Raw genomic sequence first — 11,184 nt, forward strand, 5'->3', positions numbered from 1 at the left:
AACTCAAATAAACTTGATTTTGGAAAAATATAAAGATTGAGATGGATACGATTACCTGTGAAAAAATAAGGCGTTGTTCCACTGTGAAACTTGGGAAGACAATAACACAACGAAGAGGGAAATTTTTCGATACCCTTGGTTGAGGAGAAGGAGATGAAGAAGGAGGTCAAGGAGAATTTTTTGATACCCTTGATAACAAAGAAGAAGGATGAACCAAATGGATGAGAAGAAGAAGAAGGGGAGAAGATGAAGAAGGATGCCAAGGGGGCTAGCATTCGAAACGTGGGTTTAAAATTGTGGGTTTGAGATTTAGGGATTTCATTTTAGAATTGATTTTGAAAAATAATTTGTTTTTCAATTTAATATTAATTTTAGAAAGGACTGATATGTAATAAATGAAAGTTTTACTCCCTCCGTTCCTTTATAAGTGTCACTTTTGGCAAAAAAAATTGTTTCTATTTAATTGTCACTTTATAGGTATATAAAGTCAATTATATCCCTGCTTTTTTAATTGACACGTTAATTGAGGAGTGTTTATGAAAGAGAAATGATAAAGATAAGGGTAAATTAGGAAAAAAGTTGGAAATATTAGTTCTTTTTTTGTTGTCTTGGTAATAAAAATTTTGGCAAGTGTGACACTTAAAAAGGAACGGAGGGAGTATATATAATAATGATGTCACAGTTATGATTGATATAAATTAATGATGTGGAAGTTAGAATTTATAGAAGAGTGTTTTGATTGGCCAATTAAAATGACTACACTAGAAAAGTCAAAATGCCAACATCACCGTCGGCTCCCATAATTGAAATAGTTACATAAATATCTAGTACACATTCACCGTTTTTAGCCTTTGGCTAAACAAAAAAGTTGTAATCATGGCAAAAGATCGTGGAGCTAGAATCAGCTTTTGCAGATCTTTGTCCCACTGAGAAGTAACCTCCAAATGCACTCATTTTCATATGCGGGTGAGTTCTTGATGTAAGTACCTGCATAATAACAAATATACTATTTAATTGTTATCAGAGATTTGCATAGAATTGGTCATTGAAATTGACAACAATAACTAATAACTGGTACTAGTATTCACGAAGCCACGGCTCTGATATTTGCAATCCAATGGGAAGTTTCTCAAGCTGCATATTGTGCATGCAAGTTGCTAGAGGCTGCATTTTATACAGCAAACAAACAAGATTTTGTTATCAACTATTGATCCTTGACATAAAAGAAAACAATTAATTGAACCAAAAGTACCTGAAGATATTGGTGATAAATAGCAAATGGGGCAGAGTTAGATAAAAGTGGTAAGAGTTCGAGCAACACGACGCCTTATAAGTATTCTTGGTGCATAGTTCTTTTGCTTCTTAAGTCTTCTCTCCTGCACATATCATGAACTCTTCAGTTCATTCCTTAAATAAATAAAAAAAGTAAACAATTGGGTCCATAAAAGATGTTCATGTTACTTTTTATCCCGAGGGTTTCGGTTTACACAAAGTTGGTAGAGTTCACCCTTCGAATTATTTGGTATCATCAGTGAGCCTCTGTAAAGAAGTTGATGTAGAATGTTAAATGCACACATCTAGCACCATGTCTGCATAAAAATAAGAGCATAATTTTCACTACTGAATCCCAAGCATAGCAAGGAAATAATAACTTGATAGTTTATTTCTAAAAAGCAAGACGTGGGTGCAGAATTCATATTGACAACAATGGTACTAGAGATGATTTATTTGTATAACACTTCTATATCAAATATATAGAAACGATGTACACATGAAAAATGTGAAACATTATCATTCCTTCTCATCATGTCGGAAGTGAAGAAAGAACATTAACATTGAAAATCCAAACAAAATAAGATTCCCTCACCTTCTCATGTCTTCTATATCTTCACCAGTGAGGTTTTGTGCAGTATTATTGTCGACTGGTTGTCCCTCAAACTATTGGGTTGATCATCTTTTGACTCGGTTGGAAATGACTATCTTTTATTTCTTCAGTGTTATTAACATTACCTAAATATCAGATCGAGACATGCAGGTTAGAGTGAGAGTAAATGCATAGATTGCAGGGGAAGTATACATTGATAACCCACACAGAAGCCGATATCAATCACAAATAACCCCCTCCCTCATATTGCAATGTATAACAAAGATATTTAAAATAAATTGGAATTGGATTGTTGTAACTTATGGTGTGTTGTTGATGGACTAGCTAAAATTGACAGACTTGATGAACTTGCAAGTGCGTCTAAGTCAGAAGGCCCGTGTTCTTGGATCAACTTACTGTTTTCTACAATCTATCACTTCTTAAAAACTGTGAAACACCAAATGCAGTCAAAAGGATTCTTAGAACTGCACTAAAACTAGAAATGCAGATTTTCACCGTCAAAAGTAGCAACTAAAAAACACAAACAGAAGGATCATACCTTGGCTTGATTTCAGAAGATTTTCTAATTCCCTTGCGCTAAGCTCTTCTGGTGCAGAACATGAAGATCTGAAAACACAATGTCCATAAAATTTTTGTAAAATATTAGCTAAGGAATACAAAACACATGCTGCAAAATAGTACATATACAACATTTTCAGATAGAAATATTTCAGTGACTCACCGGTAAGTGTTACTTATGTGAACATGATCAATTGATAAGTATGGTGGGAAGGTAAGCAATCTTATGCCACTCTTTCCCTCGCTTCCTCCGCACAAATAACGGACACAAATTGACTTTCGGTTCTTTAAGATAAGAAGGGAACTTTCCCTATTCTCGCAATGGCTTGAGCTTGAGAGTGTTGGAAATTGTAAGATGTTATCCATGAAGTACAAGTAAACTGAGAGGCAACTCATCTCTGGAAACTGGTTTCAGATTTGGAAGACCATCAATTTTTAACTTATGAAGGCTCTCTAGTTTGTTCATTGGTCTAGGTAGAGCATAAAGCTTCTCACACTGACGCACAGTTAAATGAGTGAGGTTAGGAATGGGAAATCCACTTAGGGAAACCGACTCTAGTTCATTGCAAAACTCTATTGTGATGGTTCTAAGAAACAAGAGTTTCTGCTGTGACTCATCTTCTGCAATTAATACGGATTTTAAATGTTTACAGCCACCAATATATAGACTTTGGAGGACTGGGAGAGAGCACAAGGTAAATGAAGTCATTGGATTACAACTATTGGATATAGTCAAATGCTCGAGTGATGAGTAATTGTGAAAAGATTCATGAGAAATGAACTCCAGATTCTCACAGTAATCGATATGGAGAGAACGTAAGGGTTTGGGAAGACCGTCATTTGGAAAGGATGTTAGAGAAGGAATGTTTTTTAAAGTCAATTTTTGAAGAGAACTGAGACAAATCGTCAACTGGCTGAATACGTCAAATGGAGGGCTTGTCTCCATCAGTAGAGGACACTCAGTTAACTCAAGTTCAGTAAGGGAAGGAAGGTTGTGGAGTGTCATCCCTCTGAGTTCAGGACAAAGATTCATAGACAGATATGTAAGCCTAGGAAGGTCGCATGGTATGGTTCCTGTGAGTTTCGGACAATATTCCAAAGACAGGTGTGTTAGACTAGGAAACTCTGGAGATGAACCTCCAATTAGCTCCCATTCCTCCCACTCGTCCATATGGTCAAAGCGCAGAGTCTTCAAGGAGAGAAATGGTTGAAAAGAAGGAGACCCGCGTCCAAAGAACTCAATATCAACACTCTTAACTGATTGCATCTTACTAATAAAAAGTTCTTTTAGATTTCCTAGTTTTCCGAGGGATGGCAACCCTGAACAATTTCTACACTCTAAGATACTCAATCTCACCATGTTGCTAAATATAGAATAGCCCAACCAATTTGGTAATTTGTCTCCACCATATCCGGAGATGATCAGACCCTTCAAATCTGTCGACGGAATCAGTTTTTCCAATACAGCACTTTGTATTTGTGAGTTTAAAGGAGCAGTGTAAGACCATCTAAGTTCCAAGTCGTCAACTTCTCTTTTCAACTTCAAATTTGCTTCAAAGGCATGGAATGGGTCAGTTACATTTTCAAGTTGTGAGATGGAAAGGCCTCCCCGTAGATAAGGATATTTTCCCAGATCTCCGATCTTTAATCCGACATCCTTAACGCTGACTATAAAGTCTGACAATGTCCGTAGGTTTTCTAGTGTGGATATTTGTACAGGCATTTCCTTCAGTTTAGTACCTCTAATGTCAAGGTGACGTAGATTCACCAATTTCCCTATGTCCTTTGGTAATTCAATGAGTTCCCAACATTTTGACAACAACAACGTCTGTAAATTGTAAAGCTTGCATATTTCATAAGACAATCTTTTAATCTGAGTGCCAGAGAGATTCAAGTATCGCAGGTATATTAAAGTTCCAATAGAGTTGGGCAACTTAGTGATATTTTGGTAGTGTGAAAGAGACAACACGTGCAAGTGTGTCTCTGTTGACAACAAATCAAAAAGTAACTTAATCGACACTGAATAGTAAGACACCGGTGAATCTTGCAATGGCAGGGCTAAAAGTGTCCGTAGACCTTTTAATTCATGCAATTCATCAAATTTATCGTATTCCTCTCTGTTGTATGACAAAGGTCGCACCCTTTTATCCGGCCTATATTTGTCCAACCTAAAGCAATGTGGAAATGAAACTGTCATAGCCAAATCATGGATGAGTTCATGCATTTCAAAGTTTCTTTTGTCATCATCATTGGAACATTGATGTATCAGAGACATTGACACTAGTTTATCAAAGTATTCTTCTGCTACTTCTTCCCAAGTTTTCTGACCTTTGGGATAAGGTATTAGGCCTTCTGCAATCCATAACTGAACCAACATATTTTTTTCTAAGATTGAGTTCTTTGGAAAAATTGAACAATAAGCAAAACATCTTTTTAAAGGACCCGGAAGATATTGATAGCTCGATAGCAGAGTTGGCTGCCCCTTATCATTTGTCAACTCCCACATACAATTGTTTAATACATCACTCCAATCATTTTCTGACAATTTGGTGCGAAGAATACCCCCCAATTCTACTGCAGCTAATGGTAAGCCACCGCATCTTTTGGCAATTTCGGTACCAATTATTTCTAGACTAGGATGTTGTTGGTAGTTTCCTTCTACAAATGCATGTCTTGCTAGTAAAGACCAAATATCTTAAGTTTCCAAAGATCTTAAATGGTGGACATAGAATTGTTTCTGCATGGGTAGTGCAACTCTTTGATCTCGAGTTGTGATGATGATCTTACTCCCTACTTTCGCATGATTAAAAATATCATTGAGATTATTCCAACCAACATATCTTCCATACCATATATCATCCAACACTAGCAAAAACTTTTTAGCCGATAAGGTTTGTTGCAATTGCGCCCGTAGAATCTTGAGGCCATCCGTCTCATATCTTTTTGACGTGAGAGACTCAAGAATGGTTTTAGTGACGGTGAAAATATCAAGATCCGGTGGAATATGTGCCCACCCACTCACCATAAATTTATGTCTAACATCATGGTCGTTGTAAAGGAGTTTTGCCAGTGTTGTTTTTCCTAATCCTCCCATACCCACAATGAAAATCACTCCTATTTTACTTCCACCATCCTCCGACAGCAGAAGCTCTTTAAGTATCTTTCTTTCATCATCTCTGCCATAAATAGCAGATTCATCTTCCACAACAGAATTTGTAGGAGTTACATTCCAAACACTGTTGGAATTATCTTTTTTCAATCCAGGATTTTGTATTCCCAAATGTTGCAGTTTTTCAAATAACTTTGGCACTTTAGAATTGATATCTTTATTAAACCTTTTTAAAAAAGAAGAAAACTTTTGAAGAACCTGATCAGCTTCAACTCTGCGCCTTAAATGCTCAGTATTGATTTCGTCGATCAAATCTTCAGCTTCATAGACAACATCATGCAGCATATTCAGCCACTTCTTGACCGCAGGATTAGTGATCTGATTCTCTTCAGCATCATCAAGTACTGATTGAAGGATTTTCAGTGTTACATCTAGGTTTTTCAACACCATCTTTGAGTAGTCGAAGCTCAAACCTTATTTCTCAATAGCTGTCAATTACTCATGGTTTTTATTTATTTGTTTGGTTTTCACTATATTTGTTTGTCACTATTTCGAAAAGGAAGAAAGTACCTTCTATTCTGAGCCTTGATGTTAACACTAACAGGATGCAAATTGCAAGTCGAAGGAGTGGTTGGTGTATAGGAAGTTGTTTTTAATCATTTTAAGTTTGTTCGTGCGGATAGACTAGACATTGAAAATATTAACTTTAAGACACTAGATGACTTTGATGCTTGTTCGAAGGCTCTTTGTTTATAGAGGTTGAAATACGTCAAATTGTTTAGAAAAGTGATAGTTTTAAGAATCTTTGGCTGGATGGCATTATTTGGGCTATTGCAAAGATTTTTGGCTCAATGTGTGACCTCATTCCAAACTAGGAAATGCTAATCATTTAAGATTGCTCGAATACTTTATTTAAGCACATTTACTCAAATATTTCAAATAGGGGAGAAAAACAATGGATAGGGAAAAGGAGGTTATTATTTGTGGAGGTAGGTCCACAACTAAGATTTAAGCAATAACAGTGACCATTCTATTCTACTATTATTGAGATTTATGAAAGCGATGTACCAAAAGTATTCGAGAAATAGTTGCTGTTTTTGGATAAAAAAGAAATAAAATAGAAAAACAATAAAGTACAAAAATCATATTGAAGCTCACCAAAAGTAATTGAGGTAATTAATAAATAACTAGTGTACATTCGCGGTATTTAGCTTTTGGCTGAAAAAAAAGTGTAATCATGACAGAAGATCTTGGAGTTGGAATCAGCTGCTGCAGATCTTAGTTCCACTGAGAATGTAACCTCCAAATGCACTCATTTTCATATGCGGGTGAGTTCTTGATGGAAGTACCTGCATAATAACAAATATACTATTAAATTGTTATCGGAGATTTGCATAGAATTGGTCATTGAAATTGACAACAATAACTAATACCTGGTATTCACGGAGCCACGGTTCTGTTATTTGCAATCCAATTGCCAGTTTCTCAAGCTGCAGATTGTGCATGCAAGTTGCTAGAGGCTGCATTTTATACAGCAAACAAACAAGATTTCGATATCAACTATTGATCCTTGGCATAAAAGAAAACAAATTAATTGAACCAAAAGTACCTGAAGATATTGGTGATAAATAGCAAATGGGGCAGAGTTAGATAAAAGTGGTAAGAGGTCTCTAACCACTGTCCAAGTATCCAAGTCTAGTGCAGCAATAATTAGGCTGTACAAATTTATAATATAAAAAATATCAAACATTATGATTTTTTTAATAGTGAGTCAAATACTTAGCTTTAAGTTGAAATACCTAGAAAAACCATTTTCCTTCCACGAGTTAAGGATCTCTTGAGACGCCTTTTCTCCAGCCTTGATAGCTTTGTGAGCTTTTAGAACAGGAAATGTGGTATTTTCAGCACCAAGATCAGAAATTCTATTTTCTGGTAAACGAGATGCTTCCTCCATGCTGACTGATACACTCATTTGATCCTGCAAGATTGCAATGTATGATAAATTGTTCAAACAGTAAGATAGAACTGATTATAAGATCAAGGAAGTACAACTTACAATTGACTGGCTTTCCACGCTGCCAACATCTTGTTTCGAGTTTTGTTGAGGTGATTCCTTTGGCGACAACAAGTCAGATATGGAAGACCTTACAATTCTGCAATGAATAAATGATGTTAGTAACACCAGAGGCAAGAAACAAAACTTTGGTACATGCACGTTCAAACAAGTTGTATGAAGAATGAAAGCTTTTAAAAAGGATAATCCTTTCTCTTTCAGTGCAGCGGCGGTAACATACTAAAACATGAAACATATCAGCTGACCTCTTGCAGATTTCATTGCATTAATGTTTGTGATTTTAACCCGAAAAAATAATTGGTAAACTGCAATGAAACATATCAGCTAACCTCTTGCGGATTTCATCGCTTAAATTAAATAGATTCACAATATCCATGGCATGTGGTGTCTGTCCAAGATACGAGTTGCATACAAAACCAGTGCCTGTAAAACATTAGCTTTAGATTATAAAACTTAATGAACTTATTAGCTTCTTAATAATAAAAACACAAACTACCAATCACTCCGATCAAAAGATGGTTAAGAATCTCATTGTAGACAATTTTTTAAATCCCATTGTTGTGATGATTCAAGTATTTTGCACGTCATATGAAAAAAAATAGCAATATCTAAAAGGCCAACATAGTTTAAATTTATATCACACCTCCTAAACGTTCTGCCACGGCACCAGTAAGAAGGCCACCAACCATATCAACAACAAGAACGTCAGAATTAGAAGAAACATTAGCCATTGAAAGTAGAAGGGACAATGTATCCACCCTCAAGAACCTGAATCAGTTACAGTTAGTTAGAAATCAAATCAAGTGAGAATGTTCCAAAAGAATAGCTCAAATCTAACATACAAAATGCATAAGGTAAATACGGCTTACCCAATTTTCAATAGATTCTTCTTGATATAGGCCTCACATATGCTGAAAAAAATAAAATAACAACCATAAGTCATTAGTAGATACTCCAATTTGTTTAGAGATGATCATGCTTGAACTTCTTTGTGTGGAATAGTGCCAAAAGGCACAACAGCATGTACAGATCATGCACTTATTATCAATAACCATTATCAGAGCAAAAACCAGATGCTCCAAAGAGAAATAAAATATTTTTGTTTTCTCTAACCAGATCATATACAGATCCAGTTATAATAATAACAACAACAACTTAAAAATAAAGGTGACCTTCGAGCAACAGGACGCCTCATGAGCACCCTTGGTGCATGTTTCTTCTGCTTCTTATCTATATATTTCTCCTGCACATATATCATGGGCTTCAGTTCACTCCCTAAATAAAGACAAGGTAAACAATTTGGTCTTTAAAAGATGTTCATTTTACTTGTGTTGTTATTATCCCGATGGATTCTGTCCTTCACAATGTAAACAATTTGGTCTTTATAAAGAAGTTGATGTAGAATGTTAAATGCACACATCTAATACTATATTCGAATATTATTATCTTAATGCCCTTATAAGTAATGTTTTACACTCGGCTCACTAGCAACAAATGCCTGAAGGGTGGAGTTGTGAGCAATTCTTGGAACCGATTTGTAGAGAGATTAAAATAAATAAGATTTATCAATAACCAAATTACACCTTTATTCTAAAAATAAACTGCATAATCTGTTTATTATACAGTTAAATTTATACCTGTGAGAAGGATGTTTTCTTATGAAATGTTGCACTATTGGCAATGACAGCTTCAACTATGTCATCACCCTTGGCACCCTGTCTGCATAAATAGCAAGATGTGGATTGCAAAATTCATTCATATGTTTGTGCAAAATTCATTCATAAATAGCAAGATGTATTTATTTATAGAAACAAAATAAGATACCCTCACCTTCTCATGTGTTGTATATCTTCAGCAGTGAGGGTTTGTGCAGTATTATTGTCGATCAATGACCGGTTGTCCCTCGACTCACGATCATCTTTTATTTCTTCAATGTTATTAACATTATTACCTACAAGTCAGATGGACGACGAAATAAGTAAAAACAAATGTAGCATTGTTGAAGCATAAAGACAAGAGTGACATAGACTTACCTTTGGGTTGGAATGGCGATAGAAAAGGAGCGTGGTCGGAAGAAGTGTCAAGTTGAAAAACAGTACCGAAGGGGCAACCAATCAATGGCTTCAATGAATAATTCTTATGATCATGTGAGAGTGACGCTGCAGGGGTGAGACGAGCGAAGTCGAGACGGTGACCGTTTTTTGTATCAATATCAAGCACGACGCTGCAACCTTCCCATGTGACTCTGGAACTCGCTTTGATAGTATTGTTTTCAGTTGAAGACATTTTTCTGAATTCTGAATTCAACACTATAGTAGTAGATATGAGAGATGATAGGTATAGAGAAGATTCTTCAACGGAATGAAAGTTGATGTTTTTTGGTTTTATTATGTTTGGGTGCAGTTATACTGACGATGATGATGACGTCATAAACCCTGAAGCCGAAACAGACTCAAACACAACAAATTTAGGGTACAACTTTTTTTATTTTCTGATTCATTGGTGAGTTTTTGGGTTGTTGGAGAATTTACAAAATATTTGCGGGTTCAACTCTTGGTTTGTTTAATTTTTGAAAAATATATTATAGTTATTCTCAATTTTATATAATAATATGAGAAAATTGGTGATGCACGTAAAATATTTTTACACTGTCAACCAATCACCACCCATGTATTTAATTAAACCACTTTTTTATTTAAAAAAAAATTAATGACATGAAACATTTATGATTTTCTATTGGATGACAGTGTAAAACTATTTTACACTGTCAGTGCACTACCTTTTAACTCTAATAATATTAAAAAATATTAATTTTAATTAATTTTTTTATTGAAACATAATTATCTCGTGTATATTTTATTTAATATTAAGAAGAAGAAAAAATAAAGTACAAATATTTATTATTATTATTATTTTTTTAATAATTTCTTTTATTTTATTTATTTATAATATTTGTTAACCATTCACAATTATGTATCTAATTAAAATACAATTTTAATTTAAAAGAACTAATATGACATGGCAATGGCAAGTGTAAGAATTTTGATTGATTTTATGTGTAAAGTTAGTTTCCACTGTCAATGCACTACCTTTAAACTTATATTTCTTAATTAAAACTGTTAATAAATAATATTTCCTATAGATTTGAATTTATTTATTTATTTACTTTCGCACTAATTTCTGACCTACATAGTAGATTGACTAAACTGGCTCGTGCTACGGAGACACGTGCACCGATCAAGCGTTGTTTATGTCAGAAATCAAACTCGGTATTCCATAAAATACTTAAATTTATTTTAGAATTAAGAAAAAAAAGATATGCACACAGTGTAATTATTACTAAAGTTATTTGATGTAACAATAGTTATATTTTATTATTAATTTTATTATTAAATTAATTTAGCATGGTTGTATTGGCCATTAGTTTTCTCAAAAAAATATAAATAAACATATTATTATATCAAATGCATCTTAATAATAGTGGGCCAAATTATTATTGATTTAAAGGGTAAAATTGACATTTAGCCTCTAAACCTAGTTATCCTCTTTGTGTTGTTG

The 11,184-nt window shown here is 34.5% G+C and overlaps 2 protein-coding genes across 2 annotated transcripts; both read right to left on the reverse strand.

Annotated features, from left to right (window-relative positions):
* Nucleotides 1-542: 542 nt before the first annotated feature.
* LOC131598644 (putative disease resistance RPP13-like protein 1) lies at nucleotides 543-6,002 on the reverse strand. Its single transcript, XM_058871225.1, has 8 exons — nucleotides 5,231-6,002; nucleotides 2,607-5,137; nucleotides 2,424-2,491; nucleotides 2,185-2,311; nucleotides 1,868-2,010; nucleotides 1,462-1,589; nucleotides 1,253-1,376; nucleotides 543-1,164 (listed from the first exon to the last, which is right to left on the reverse strand). Exons 1-2 carry the CDS (start codon nucleotides 6,000-6,002, stop codon nucleotides 2,802-2,804), a joined length of 3,108 nt encoding a protein of 1,035 aa, XP_058727208.1. The 3' UTR covers nucleotides 543-1,164; nucleotides 1,253-1,376; nucleotides 1,462-1,589; nucleotides 1,868-2,010; nucleotides 2,185-2,311; nucleotides 2,424-2,491; nucleotides 2,607-2,801.
* Nucleotides 6,003-6,711: 709 nt separating this feature from the next.
* On the reverse strand, nucleotides 6,712-10,026 carry LOC131596667 (uncharacterized). Its single transcript, XM_058869395.1, has 12 exons — nucleotides 9,660-10,026; nucleotides 9,457-9,577; nucleotides 9,264-9,345; nucleotides 8,799-8,869; nucleotides 8,496-8,537; nucleotides 8,270-8,394; nucleotides 7,956-8,049; nucleotides 7,609-7,705; nucleotides 7,352-7,530; nucleotides 7,162-7,267; nucleotides 6,986-7,072; nucleotides 6,712-6,901 (listed from the first exon to the last, which is right to left on the reverse strand). The coding sequence occupies exons 1-12, from the start codon at nucleotides 9,910-9,912 to the stop codon at nucleotides 6,815-6,817; spliced, it is 1,344 nt and encodes a 447-aa protein (XP_058725378.1). The 5' UTR covers nucleotides 9,913-10,026; the 3' UTR covers nucleotides 6,712-6,814.
* Nucleotides 10,027-11,184: the final 1,158 nt, after the last annotated feature.

The sequence above is a fragment of the Vicia villosa genome, linkage group LG4 (genome assembly GCF_029867415.1).
Source record: "Vicia villosa cultivar HV-30 ecotype Madison, WI linkage group LG4, Vvil1.0, whole genome shotgun sequence".
Lineage (NCBI taxonomy): Eukaryota > Viridiplantae > Streptophyta > Magnoliopsida > Fabales > Fabaceae > Vicia > Vicia villosa.

Coding starts and splice junctions, on each gene's coding strand:
- LOC131598644 (XM_058871225.1), bottom strand. CDS start 6,002: ATGGTGTTGAAAAACCTAGATGTAACACTGAAAATCCTTCAATCAGTA. Junction 5,138..5,230: donor TAATCATGCGAAAGTAGGGA/GTAAGATCATCA, acceptor TGGAAACTTAAG/ATATTTGGTCTTTACTAGCA.
- LOC131596667 (XM_058869395.1), bottom strand. CDS start 9,912: ATGTCTTCAACTGAAAACAATACTATCAAAGCGAGTTCCAGAGTCACA. Junction 8,538..8,798: donor AGGCGTCCTGTTGCTCGAAG/GTCACCTTTATT, acceptor TATTTTTTTCAG/CATATGTGAGGCCTATATCA. Junction 7,073..7,161: donor TTTATCACCAATATCTTCAG/GTACTTTTGGTT, acceptor TATAAAATGCAG/CCTCTAGCAACTTGCATGCA.